This window comes from Ciona robusta, chromosome 8, assembly GCF_009617815.1.
Source record: "Ciona robusta chromosome 8, ASM961781v2".
NCBI lineage: Eukaryota > Metazoa > Chordata > Ascidiacea > Phlebobranchia > Cionidae > Ciona > Ciona robusta.
Window position 1 is genome coordinate 3,873,807 of NC_143242.1, and position 13,728 is coordinate 3,887,534.

Genomic DNA, 13,728 nt, shown 5'->3' on the forward strand with positions numbered 1-13,728 from the left:
GAAAGCCCGCAGTTGCTTAATCTGTAACTAACGTTTGGAAGGATTCTTCTCTAGTGGTGTTTATTCCAGTGGTTAAGAATAGTCTTAGGTGGTATGGTAGCAATAATGTACAGTGTATAGGCAATTTCTAGTCCTACTGCTTACCCGATAACTGAGTTTAAAGCATATTGGATGAGATTGTAAAGGTCATATAGAAGAGAACGAAAATGGAAGATTGGTTGCACTGTAATGCTTGCTTTGTAAGGATTATCCATGGACCAGTTTCTTTTTCTGTGACAAACTGTGCTCATATATTCTGCAACAAGTGCATTGAAAGGGGTTAGTACTATTTGCATACTACATACCTTATAGATGTGTTTTGTTTTACTTTCATTGCAGTTGCCAACTCCACTTGTACTGTGTGCAACAAAAAGTGTTCAGCATACACCTTACTTCATAACAAGGTAAAGGAAATATTTTAAAACGTTTAGTGGCATCATTTACTTTTAACAAGTTTACCTAACATAGCATGTTCAAAAATCATTATAATGTATATAATTGTTACACCAGATGGATCCCACCACAGCAAACTATTTCAAAGACCCAGGAGAACTTGCCCAAAAAGCCATGAATATGTTCAAACTATCCGAAGATGTGGGTTTTTAACTTTACAGTATAATATATTTACTTTACCTCTGGCCTCTGTCTCTTTATTTTGTTGTATATGGATGAGTTTCTAACGACAGGGTTCAGACAAGAGTTGGTTCGTTACTGCAAGAACCTTCCATTCTATAAGAAAAAATAAGTTATATATATTATAACTTTGCTGTTAACATGTTGAATTTGGTTATGCAATGTATGTAAACTTCAGTTAAGTGCAGTTTAAAGTATGAATATAAAACTCCTGTGGCCTATACTATACTTTTATACTAACCGAATAATTTTACATATTTTTAAACAGGTTCGAAAATTCCAAGCTACCCAAAGGAAATCTTTATTCAAAGCGATTGTTAACAAGGTAATGTATGTTAAAATTTTGATATATTGATAAAAGGCAAACTGACACATCTGCTTATTATCAGGCCGAACAAAAAGAGAAGTTACTGCAGACAGCAGTTGCAACAATGTCGTAAGTATTAGGGAAAATAACCGCAGTTTTTTCGCAAAGAAAATTGATTTGTTTCACAGCTTGTGACAAAAATAAAACACCCAGTAGTCTAAACTTTGCAGGAGTTTTTGAAATACTAAGGAAACTTTTAGTTTATTTGCAATGCAAAAATATCAATTATTTTCCTTTAGAGAAACCAAAAGAAAGAATTCAGAGTTAAAGTTTATCATCAAGAATAAAAACAACTTATCAAGGTAATATCTGTGAATTTAATCTACAATACATTAACATAGAGTTTCTTACATATTTCAGTGTCTCACCAAAAAGTCACTCTTATATGGCTATGCAATATTCACCAGGTTAGTAATGTATTCACTTATTTGGTCCTGCATCAATTGACAATTTATTTATTCCTGCGTGGCAGGGCAAGAACAGTTGTTAGAATACGACTGTTCTGTTTTATAAACCTCATGTCCAATTACCATGTATCTATGTAACTTTGTGGATGATTTTTTCGTAAATAATTTTCCAACAGCTTATCCGGAATGAAAAAACAGTGTATTCCCGACATTTCGTCTGCCATTCGGCAAGACTTTAGTAGGAAATGTGTTTTTTTTATTGTTTTTTTTTTAATCTAATGTAATAAGAAACCTAGTCAAAAGGTCTATAAAATGGGTGTTATGGATTTGTTTTAACATTTACTGTTTCTTACAGATTGTTCTCCCCCTTCATCTCCCAATAGAAACATATCCACTCGTAAAACACCACCACATTACTACAGCAGTGTACCATGCACGTATGTACTCATATTCCATGTTCAATATATACAGGTTACTTTATCTCCGTAATTTTCAGGCCAAACAAAACTTCTGTAGATGGCCACCAGCACAGAACGCTTGTAAGTTATTTGTATTAACTCTTATAACCTTTTTTCACATAATTTGCTGCCTTTAGGAATAGCAGCAGAATGTTATTGGACATACACTTTATAATACTATCTACGTTTATTAATCTGTTACCATAATCACACTAACACTTCAAAATGTTTAGCTTTCTGGTGGTTATACAGTGTCACCTAATAAGGAGAAGCCAAGAATGTCTCTTCGTTCTCCACCTGTTGGTGGAAAAATACGTAAGATTATAAACTATGCTTTTAGTAGTCATACTTTTGCTCGGTTTTACCCTTAGCGTATTTTAACAACTGTCATTTCACTGCTAATTCTATTTTCTTTGTTATTTCTATGAGATAAATGAAAGTTGTATTTTATCTTATAATGAAACCTGTATTCTAGAAACACCTCCAGATTTACGTCTACACCACAGCTCACCAGATGGAATAGTTTCAAAGCAGGCCAGCTTGTATGATTGTTCTGGAATAAAGTTGGTTATTTTTAACTAACTCAATTGTTTTTACAGACATTCAATGAAACAAAGCACTTACTTCTCAAAGTTCCAAACGCCTAGTAAGTTTTTCTGTTATTTTCCACTCACAAGAAATATCTATTCTCTATATATGGATAAGACTCCCAGCAAGGCATAATATGCAATTGAAGCTGTGTGACCTTGGGCAAAATAATACTTTAGCCAAAACCCTGTAGTTCCGAACTGATTATTTTAAGCGTCAGCCATTAATTATATAAAAAATGTAACAAAGGGTATGAAGCAGAACACCCATGTTGTAACGACTTTAGTTTCCCGCCAAGCGAGGATAAACAAGGAACATCATTTTTAACGAGATACTTTTTTCTTGTAGAATCTCCCATGCATGGAACCACCCCACATAGTACACACAGCACTCCACAGTCGAGGTGAGGGTTTATTACTAAAATAAATTTGCCAAACAGATAAAATACATTGTCAGATGTGGAACTCCCAGAGTGAAAGCCATTACTAACTATGGAGTGAGCCTCATCGAAAAACGAAGACTCGTGGGTCATCAATAAAAGTTATGAGTCGTCAATTAAGAATAGAAACTGCCGAATCATCCGCAAACACTCCAGAGTCATTGAAGAAAATTTGCCCAGTCATGAAGAGCCATAAAGATTGATGATGTAACAATAAAACATTCGATTTACATTCTGATTCAAAAACCTAATTTCGAGGTGTTTTTCGTTGCGAAACCAAGCGTTGTCGGAGGTTTCTTACTTCATCCATTAGGTGTCGCTCTTCAGTCCTTAAGTTTCCTCTGCTTCGGTCGAGTGACCCTGCGTGAACATATTTTATCGCTTGTTGTTTTAAAAGTTAATTAAATGTTGCCGTTCTTACATTGAACTGAGTCCTCTATATCTGATACATCGTTCAAACACATCTTGTTGCTCACAGCAGTCATACGATCTTCTGCAGCGCTACGATCTATAAGACAGATATATTAATATTTAGATTTTGAAAGTTACTGTGGCTTTTGCTAAATGACATAGCAATATGGGAAGAACATTAATTCTATTATAGCATAATGAGAAGAGCATTGCTAACATGCCATTTGTAAAAATTGATAAACGATAATTAATAAACAGCCTGAAATTCATGACATACATTTAATTGACAATTTTTTTACTGAATTAGAAAATATTTAGTGTTTACTAAACCCCTTGCAAAAAGTTAATGGCAACACTGCACTGTAAAAACTGACTTAATTGTTGTTGTGTGTGCTCCTCCCTCAACCTCCCGATGTGTTCTTCCATCCTCTTCTCACTCTCTTCTATTCTCCTCCTGCTCTCACCCAGATCACGATCTTGCAACATCCTTGCTCTTCTCTCATCTCCTTCATTACGAACATCTTCCAAATATCGAAGTCGGTTGCGATTCGTGGATAATTCTTCTTCCTATAACAAACAAGTATAACATGTTGCTTACCAATGTGATCAGCTATACAATGTGTATCACTGTTTTTAATCAGTTGAAAATTACATACAAGCTATATATATATACAAGAGTGGGGGAAGATGAGACACATTTTCATTTAATTTCTCGTCCCAGTAAACCGAGAACATTTAAAGAATTATAAAACCGTATCCTTAGAACCCCTTTATATAGACTGTTGTTAATTTTTTAAATACGATCAGGATATTTGGATATTATGTGCTAAAGGTGTCCTGTCTTCCCCCACCCTACTATATATGTCATCGTATGGCTGAAGCGTATAACACTGGTTGTCATTAATAGAGAATTATCCATTAGCAAGGTGTTGGGTAATAGGCCAAATCCGGTCTAAATCCTAGGTTCTTAAATAGAAACGGTCAAATATAATTTAAAGCTACAACCAAAGTTTCAAAACACAACCTCTGAAAAATACAAGTTATAATGATCAGTATAAAGTTAATCTACCTTAAAGAATAATTTAAAATAATTTTTTTACTAAAAGTAACCAACCCAACCTTATTTAAACGAAGTTGTTCCAATCTTGTGTTGATTTCTCGCTGTTTTCGTAAATTTTCGATATTTCTTGACAGCGAAGTAGCAAGAACTTTTTCCCGCTCGATGTCACTATGGAGCAAACTCTTTGCTGCCTGCGTGTGGTGGCGGAGGGCGTTGTTTTTCAACTCTACGCTCGCCAAGTCTTGTTCCAATTCCTGTATGTACGTTTTAGGTTATTATATTTCATATGAAAAGGTCCTTGTTAAGAACCTAGGATATATACCAGATTTCTCTTAGTATTTATTTATAGCTTTTCTCAATATGTACCTAGTAACTAACAAGGAGACCAGTAAACTAAACTATGATCAAAACAATCCTAAGGTTCACCCATTTATAAATTTCCAAGGCCAAAAGAGCTTAACTACTCATCCCACTACAAACCTTAGTCTTCTTGATATCAATCCTCTCATCCTTCAACTTTTCATTCATCTTATTTTCAATATCAGCGAGTCTTCTTCTACGATTTATATCAGCTCTGATTTTGTCTTCAAGCTCCGATTGCTCACGAGCCATCTAGTGACCAAACATAACAACATTACAAATATTTAATGCACTGATGAATAAAAAGAAACATTCTGCTGTTCGTGCTCCCATGCATAAAGTTAGATAAAAGTAAATAGCTCCTAGTCTGGCATATGGAAAAACTTTATCAGGGTATGGCTTGACGATGTCTCGCTGTATAGCAGATGAAATGTCGGTATATTTAAAAATTAAAAAAAAATTTTTTTTTACCTGAATTAACCTAAATATTAGGAATAAACATGTCACCTGTATACTGAAGGAAATAATTAAAGTTTAAGTTTTACAAATACTTTTATAACAGTGTTTCCAAACCTGTTGTTCCAGTGATGCACGGTTAGCTTCCAATTCCAAGCCTTTCACTTCTACATCTTCAACTGTTGCCGATATTTCTTCATTCCTCAACATTGCCTGTGAAATATAACATGTTTTACATAAAACTCAACACCAGTATTGTAATAATTGTAATGAAAACTTGTTTATCTTGGCGAGGCAACAACAGTTGTTATAAAATTTTGTCCCTCCCCGCATCGAGTTACCGAGTATGTAACTTTGTGAATGATTTTGTTTTAAATCTGACTAACAAAAAGTGGGACAGAATTACCCTAAAAATGCTATGCCCAAAGACCCATACATCTACAATCCCCCCGTCTACCAAGCAAATAAATAAATAAATAACCCACCTTTCTGTCCAATTCTTCTTCAAGTCGTTTAATTTCAATTTCTTTCATAGTTTGTTGATGATCCACAAACCTCATGCGAGATTTATCGAGGAGTTGTAACTCCCGTACACGTAACTCTCGTTTCATAGCTGACAACCTGTGCATGGCAAGTCAAGATCACAACTACCTTTGTATACACAAGTAAAATAAAATAATTACTGCGTATATTTTATCTTTTTTGTTATATAAGGCCAACAATTTAGACCACCCTTAAAAGCCCATGGGTTAAGGCAATTGCTGTTAAGTGTCTTGCCCCAGAACACACACGTCCACAATTAAAGCAGCCTCAAGCCTACAAAAGTAGCTGTGTCAAGCTGTAAACTCCGGGCTAGCGGCAGCGCCAATCACAAACAAGCCCCAAACATCACACATGACAAACAGCTCTGTGGCACTGTTGGTTGGCCTCCAACCCGAAGGAAATGGGTTTAAGGCTCGTCGCTGCTACTATTGCGAGCGAATGTTTTCATTTCTTAATTCAGCCACACTCCCCACAACTCACTTCTTCCTCTGATCCACCAACTTCCTCTCCTCCTCGATGAGCAACTTCCTCCTCTCCTCCTCAGCATCCTCCAACATCTCTTTCCTCCGATACCAAGTATCCTCGTGCAACTTACGATCCAACATCTGCTCCGATAACTCAGTCGCAATGTGTCTGGGGTTGGATGGATAAAAGTTAGGGTGACAGGTGTTAATCCTAGGCTTAATGGTAGGCATACCGGACAACTTTTAAACAGGGGCAACACATGGTGTTTTAGCACCCCAGTTAGGTGAGTTAAAGTTAAAGGCCTTAAATTTAAGCCAGAGTTGGTTTATTTCCATGACACCCATGGCTACAATTTATTAGTGACCACTAGATTGAAGCAATGTCTGTTAAGTGTCTTGCCCAAGGACAGAAACACCTATCAGTATTGTGTTTGTGTCAAACATCACACCTATATTCTTCAGTTACAATGCCCTGAGTAACCTATTGGTTCTTGTGACTATATAATATTTCAGACTAGAATCATAAACACATACGCCTATCAGTACCCAGCAAGTACAAAGTATCGTAAACATAAAATGTTGAAGAATCCTTTAAATAAAACATGAAACACTCTTACTTTTCCCTCAAATACTCAAGTTCATCTTTTCTTATCCTCTCACGCTCCTGTGCTTGGTAGTCCACGATAAACTTGGGGTATTTATTAAATATGGGGTAAGTTTCACCCATGGGTAGGGGTTCGAAACCGTCCATGGATTTTCGGGGGTCAATATTGGCTGGGGTGGATTCGGATAACCGATATGCTTCACTGATCACAGCCCCAATATCCAAAGCATTACGATGGTGAAAGAAATACTGGGGAAATAATGAATGGGTAAAGTTTGAATTTCGAAAAATTTGGCACAGAGATGGTTTAGATATACTATATACCTGGCAGCAACAATATAAACAGTGGTTATGATTATTAAGACTGTCAAGTACTTAGAAATAGTTAGACCCACAGTCTGGTAAATAAATAAACATAAACACTCCAAAGTTATAAATTATGACTTGAAAATGGGCACGAAGTGTGTAACTAAATACTCGTAAAGCCGTAATATAAGGTAAATAATTACTTTTACGGTTTTTAATGTGGGGAAAAATAAAGTTCCATTTATTCATTCAGTTTTTATACAATATTTAATAAACAGGACTTACTGTAAAGTCTTCAGTTTGTCTGGTTCTGAGCAAAGCAGATCTTGAACAAATAGAATAAGCTACCACACAGTATATGAGGAAGCTTGGGTGGTTGGTGAATACATTGTCAAACAAACGTAACCACTCATCACGTGTTAATACTTCGGATAGCAACGTCTGCATTAGTGGCCATGCATAGATCTGAGAAAATGAGGTTTTTATAATTGGACAGTGAGCATGAGGTGTATTATTAAGCCATTAGTCAGATGTATGTATAATGTGTATGTAAATAAATTCATGGTATAGTTTAACAGTAAGCATGAAGTGTACAAATACACCATGTGCATATGCGAATTGTGTGTAAGATACCCATTTTATAAATTGACAGTGAGAATAAGGTGTATGAATACAACATGTGTATTCATAGGAAAAGAAGACAGCCATGAGGTGTATGAAAACACCATGTGTGTACTGTGAATAATAAGACATCTATATTATAACTCGACAGTGAGCATGAGGTACTAACCTGTGTCGTAACATTATATTTTACGAAATGCTGAAGAAGTTCCTTGTCGTGATGACTAAGCACGTTTTCCACGAGACTTAACACATTGATCGGGGGATTGGGGAAAAATTCAAACCAGTGTTGACACCAGTTAGCTGTAGAATTATACAAGTTACAAAATGCTGACGAATAACAACAATTTATATTATATTAAATTTGTCACACATGATTCACATACAATACAAAATAAAAAGTTTTCTGGATGAATGTCATGAAGTAACTTGCTACATCCTCGCGTGGCCAGAAAACGCCAGTCGTTATAACACAGGTGTTCTGTTTCTTACACCTCATGCCAGCTCACGAGTTACCATGTATGTTACTTTGTGGGTGATTGTTTTTTGTGGATATTTTATGTTCTTTTGTGTAGCCAAAAATTTAGACAACCCATTAGTGACCACTAGGTTGATTTTTACTGTTTAATTTTACATATGTAGAAAAACTGACAGTGACATTTATGTACCACAAACTACCAATATCTAATATGTATGTTTTGGCCAGAACTAGCATTAGAGCCAGAGAAAATTTAAAGTTAAAGTCGCCAAAAAACTAGCATGCAAATATTTAGTGTTGTACTTACTTAGAATAGTCGCGATTATTTCAAAACAAACCAGGTGATTGTTTTGAAATAACTTAATAAATGGGAATGAAATTAATGGAATATAATCCAACTCTGAGAAGATGACCGACCAGTGGGCAAGGGAGGAAAGAACTCTGTGGAATATTTTATCAAATTTTATCTTAATTAAGAGATTTTCAAGGATTTTGGGAGATCTATCAAAAATATTAAAGGTAATAATGGCAAAGTTTTGATTCCTGTTTTAAAACCACATATCGAAACTTTTTAAAAATATATAGTAATTAAAAAGATTCAATTGTTTAATTACAGTTAAAAGGCTTAATGAACTGTTGTTATAGGTGCCTTGTCTAATCAAATTAAATTCTATTCATATTTAACAAATGTACATATATAAAAAGTATGTTTAATTGTACATGACTTTAAAATTTGAAACATCATAGTTTCCTTTATTTTACACAACAACCCCCCCCCCACCTCTGCATAACACGGAGTAATTTTCCGCTTTTAACTGGAAATTTTTCTTGAATAGAAGCATAAGCCAGGTGTGTCCCTTTGTCTAACAGCGAGCTGAAAGCAGTTTGGTTCTCCGGGAGCTTGAGGATGCTTCTCCAGATGAACAGGCGATATTTTTCAGGATATTCTCCATAACCACGAAGAATTCGTCGCAATTTAGGAAGGGACAAGCCATGAGGAAGATCACTCTGTGTGTGGGGATGTGTTTGCAAATTAAAAGAAAATAATGGAAACTGCCAGACTGGTATGTTGTATTAACTTGTACATCATATGTGTGTACATAAGGTTAAACCAGAAAATAAGTTTACGAACACTATAGTGTTAATTGTCTCTACCAGCACTCATAACCAAAGTATATTACATTTGCCACGTTTATCATGAACTTTGATGACACCTATAAAATATAATTTTAAACCACAGATTTTGTTAAAAAATTTAAAAACATTTTATCTATGAAATATGATCTTAATACAATGAATGGCCTATGACATGATGTAAATAAAAGAAAGTTAAAAACGAAACGAACCTCCATTTCTTTGCTCGGTTTCAACTTTCTCGCCATGATTCTTCCCGTGCTTACATTGCCATTAGGTGGCCTCTTTGTCAACCTTTGACCTGAAGCATCCGTCTCTGATTGGCTGCGAAGACTTTTACGTTTCCAAACATCTTTCACAACTTTAACAAGTGGTCCTGGTGCCTGGGAGGTTCAGTCATTAATAACATTGTATAATACTTAAGTAAAGTGCATTCTATTCTATATGGGTGAGGCCCTACAGCGAAGCCCGAAGCCTATTATATGGCTATAGACCACAATTGACTCTTCCTCTACAAAATGCTACGTTTTTGATCAGCGACACTTTATACTTTAGGTAATTCTGTTCTAAAAAGATTGGGTTCTATTAAATTTAAAACAAACAGCTAATATAAATTAATACATTATATAAAAGGATTAGGCTGTATATAACACCAGAGAGTGAGAGTCAGCCACATCACACTCACTGCATTAAGTTGAGCATCCAGTGCACGGATGCTGTAAATGATCATCTTCCCTGCATCAGTGGATGCAACAATATGATCCCCACCCTCCCCATCCACACATACATGGATGATCTTATCACGAGGATCGTTGCATCGAAGTTCGAACAAGACTTGACAAGTATCCACGTTTATAAAGCGAGCCACACCATCCTGGCTTAACACACCAAGAACCTGGTAATATTGTGGATTTAAAAAGCGTAAACCTGGGACATTCGATACCTGAGTATATATAGACCCATAAGCATCATGTCTTTTTTAAATTTTTTTAAACAAAATCGAAAGTGACATTGTTTAAATGCTGTTTCAAACTGTAAAATATAACACCTCAATAATTTAATGTGTTAAATACACTATAAGTCCCTGCCTCTTTGTATAGACACCTAAAACCAGGGTACAAGCTGTTCAAAGGTGTAAAACTTCGGTGCAAAGTAAAAACATAAACCATATTTAAAAATATGTAGATAAACCATATACAGAATACAAATTTGTTTTTACAAACATATTACCTTATTAGCCCCTGCATCAAACTTGTCAGCTAAAAACTCGAGTTGCTTCACAGATTGAACTTCATTTGGCATCTTAATAACTTGTGACAATTGATGAGAAGTGAGGGAATATACATGAAGTAGATTGGACTTGCCACCACAAACCAACAATTTCCCATCTCTGTTAAGTGATGGTTGAACATAATAAACTAACGTTATATACACAGCAGAATATGGCCTTAAAATATGTCTAAACTGCCAAAGGTAAGAGACCGCCACAGACACTTGATAGGTAATATGGTAAAGTATTACAGTTCAACAAATTTTCCAACATAAATAATATAGGGATTTACATACGATAGAAAATAAAAAAGGGTTTTAGATGAATGTAACAAATGTAAATTTCTTTATTCTCAAGTAAAGTATTACAGTATCAATATCAAAATACAAAGCTGGCCAAAGTTTAATAATGTTTAAACAAAACATAAATAAAATTAAACAAGTTCTTTAACCAAGTATTTAAACAACTTGTGCACATTTTATGCATTTTATTTGTTATAGCATCTTAGCAAATACTAATAGCACACAACATATACAACATACAAGAAATGAGAATATAACATATTTAACATACTTGGTAGCAGAGAATGCTTTGTATCCGATCCTGTGTTGTGAGCTGCATTCAAGTTTATATTTCCATTCAAAGTTGTCGGTTTCCCATCCAAATATGGAATCGTCAGTAAAACAAGTAAGTATGGTGTTGCTGATGGGAAGGAAGAACACCTAGATTGGAATATTAAGTGTTGTTGATTGTATTTATGTATATTATTAGAAGTCTGCTTTGTTTTCAAATTACAGGCTGGTTAACAGCAGCACAGGTACCAAACATAGGATGGTAGGGGGTGTAGGTCAGAAATTTTCCACACTGCATTAATCAGTAAGCACATCATAACCAATGAGGAGAGACAGAAAGTCACGCTCATGCATTTAAAACATAACTATAGTTTAGTGTATCATCATGTATGAAACTTTTGGCTTATCACATTTGCCTGTCAAAACTTCTTAGTTTTTGCCTATCATATAGTGAAAATTTTTTTTTTTATATAATAGATTTACACACCTTTTGTATTGGAACTTCACTTTTAACATTCAATTTTCGAATCCTCTCAAAAGTATCGAGATTCCACAACTGTGCTGTATCACGTGATGTAGTGATTGCATATCGACCACTTCCGTGAACCGATATCGAATGAATAGCTGAATCGTGACCTCTCATCCAACTTACCATCTCTTTGCTGTCTGCAAATTTAAACGAGATTGAAATATAGATACTCATAAATATAAATTTTAGTCTATAAGGGTGAGGTCTTCAGTAATGCACAGCTGAGACCTGGGAATCTAGGATACTGGTATGTTGTCCCATCAGCTCAACACCTACAGTTTTTCTATCTAGACCCACCAAGGCAGTTTAAAAACACTCAATATTATAAGTTCTATTTTATTCTATGGGCAGGGTCAGGTCTATAGCGAGGCATTCCTGAAACCTGGGATGTAGGTATACGGTTGTCCCAACACCTAAAATACCATTACTCTTGATCTCCAGTTACGCAGTTTATAAAAATTCAATAATACAGATTCTATTCTATAAGGGTGGCTTTTCAGTGAGACACGTTTATCACTTACCAGTAGTATAACACTTTACTGAAGAGTCAGCCAATCCAACTAAATACTCATTCATTCTTCTTAAACCTGATGCAATAGCTGTGCATGATTGCCCACAACTCTGGACTTTACTGAACCTAAAATATAACTTTTATATAAATGATTAACAACAGTTGGTATATTAACAGGTTGCACCGAAAAATCAAGTGTGTAAAAACAAAATTTAAACAGTGTGCCTCTGTGCAACAGACTTTACTTCTACATTACCACCTCACAAAACCCCGGGCCCTAAACAAAATAAATTTGGCTAAGTTACAATGTTTCTGTTAGAAACACAAATAGCAGTGTTGAATGTTCTTCCATTTTCATTAATTAGAACAAATAATAAAATGTAACCTGTTTTTCATCAAATCAAAAACGTAGATTCCACCCAAGTGGTCAGCGGCTAAAACCCTCTCTCCTGATTGGTTAAAAGTTGCTTTAAGAAACCGTCTGCGGCGACCAGTTTTGACACCATCGCCAGAATGCAAAACACTGACAATTGCACTGTGGATGTCAAAGAATATTGTATGGGCCACCAAATTAAAATAACACTTTTGGAAATATTTTGGTGCAAGTGAAGAATCTCCCCCCCTTATTTGCTAACCACTAACCCCTATAACCACTAACCCCCTAACCATCAACACCTAACCCCTAACCTAGATTATATTTTTTTTATCATAAATATATTCGAGCAATATTGATTATTAGAGTCCCGTGTGTGTATTTGTTGGTAAAATTGATTATGTTTAGGGAAAACCTATAGTATACGATACCACAGGTAAAAGGACATTCTATTGAACCTGGATGGCTCATGGCTGAATGAGAGTACATATAGGTAATAATGCTGGTGTAGCATCAAATAAACATGTCGTGATTCCTTGCCTACATTAGCAATGTATTTTCTTAGTGGACCAATATGTTACAACTTACAAGTTGCTTGCAAAAGTTGTTTGCACAACATTTTATCAAAATCAGCTTTACAGTCTCACTTACCCATTTCCAGAAGTTGGAGCTGGTTTTCTGTGCCAGATTTTACCAGAAGTTTCTCCAATCACGTCACGAACTTGCATTTTTTGGCAATTTCCTTAGAATTTCCGAAAAACCAACTACTCTCGCGAAAACGCGAAACTGAATAAAGCGCGTTTGGTGAATGGAAACTTAAATCCAGCGGTTAAAATGTGCAGAATTAAAATAACGTTCATATTTTGGGGAGCAGCAACATAATATTGTCTCAAAAATAGAATATACATGGGCAGTATGAATGCCATATATGTATTTTACATTATGTACATATGCAACTTTTATATTTAACAAGCTAGTTGTTAATATAGAGCTTGGTAAAAAGCAATCGATAGTTATTGATTTATCACGATCGAAGTTTTCTTAGCGAGTTGTGAAGGTGCCTCCATAAAAACAAAAGTTATAATGGTTTGTGTGAGCTATATAT

General features: G+C 35.2%; 2 protein-coding genes across 3 annotated transcripts; one reads left to right on the forward strand and one right to left on the reverse strand.

The window, feature by feature from the left end:
* Nucleotides 1-3: 3 nt before the first annotated feature.
* LOC149732432 (putative E3 SUMO-protein ligase RNF212) lies at nt 4-3,351 on the forward strand. Of its 2 annotated transcripts, none has more exons than XM_089883405.1 (14): nt 4-318; nt 379-443; nt 550-633; nt 941-997; nt 1,062-1,108; nt 1,279-1,341; nt 1,400-1,446; nt 1,802-1,883; nt 1,943-1,985; nt 2,138-2,219; nt 2,380-2,446; nt 2,504-2,550; nt 2,841-2,895; nt 2,964-3,351. In XM_089883405.1, the coding sequence occupies exons 1-14, from the start codon at nt 207-209 to the stop codon at nt 3,028-3,030; spliced, it is 918 nt and encodes a 305-aa protein (XP_089739531.1). In that variant the 5' UTR covers nt 4-206; the 3' UTR covers nt 3,031-3,351. The 2 variants fall into 2 exon arrangements, with proteins under 2 accessions (XP_089739531.1, XP_089739530.1); XM_089883404.1 differs by having other exon boundaries at nt 5-318; nt 2,949-3,351.
* Nucleotides 2,884-13,443, reverse strand: LOC149732433 (TBC1 domain family member 31-like). Its single transcript, XM_089883387.1, has 21 exons — nt 13,275-13,443; nt 12,636-12,785; nt 12,261-12,376; nt 11,698-11,876; nt 11,212-11,360; nt 10,599-10,758; nt 10,054-10,263; nt 9,581-9,751; nt 9,016-9,242; nt 8,542-8,675; nt 7,926-8,059; nt 7,421-7,600; nt 6,843-7,078; nt 6,242-6,394; nt 5,704-5,839; nt 5,336-5,431; nt 4,883-5,014; nt 4,462-4,656; nt 3,717-3,909; nt 3,353-3,439; nt 2,884-3,291 (listed from the first exon to the last, which is right to left on the reverse strand). Exons 1-21 carry the CDS (start codon nt 13,349-13,351, stop codon nt 3,179-3,181), a joined length of 3,228 nt encoding a protein of 1,075 aa, XP_089739513.1. The 5' UTR covers nt 13,352-13,443; the 3' UTR covers nt 2,884-3,178.
* Nucleotides 13,444-13,728: the final 285 nt, after the last annotated feature.

Excerpts from the sequence above, each read along its gene's own strand:
- LOC149732433 (XM_089883387.1), bottom strand. The coding sequence starts at position 13,351 with ATGCAAGTTCGTGACGTGATTGGAGAAACTTCTGGTAAAATCTGGCAC. Across the intron at positions 8,060-8,541 it reads AATAATCGCGACTATTCTAA|CTAACTGGTGTCAACACTGG; the intron begins GTAAGTACAACA and ends ATAATTCTACAG. Across the intron at positions 4,657-4,882 it reads TTGATATCAAGAAGACTAAG|GAATTGGAACAAGACTTGGC; the intron begins GTTTGTAGTGGG and ends ACGTACATACAG.
- LOC149732432 (XM_089883404.1), top strand. The coding sequence starts at position 207 with ATGGAAGATTGGTTGCACTGTAATGCTTGCTTTGTAAGGATTATCCAT. Across the intron at positions 319-378 it reads CAACAAGTGCATTGAAAGGG|TTGCCAACTCCACTTGTACT; the intron begins GTTAGTACTATT and ends CTTTCATTGCAG. Across the intron at positions 1,342-1,399 it reads AATAAAAACAACTTATCAAG|TGTCTCACCAAAAAGTCACT; the intron begins GTAATATCTGTG and ends TACATATTTCAG.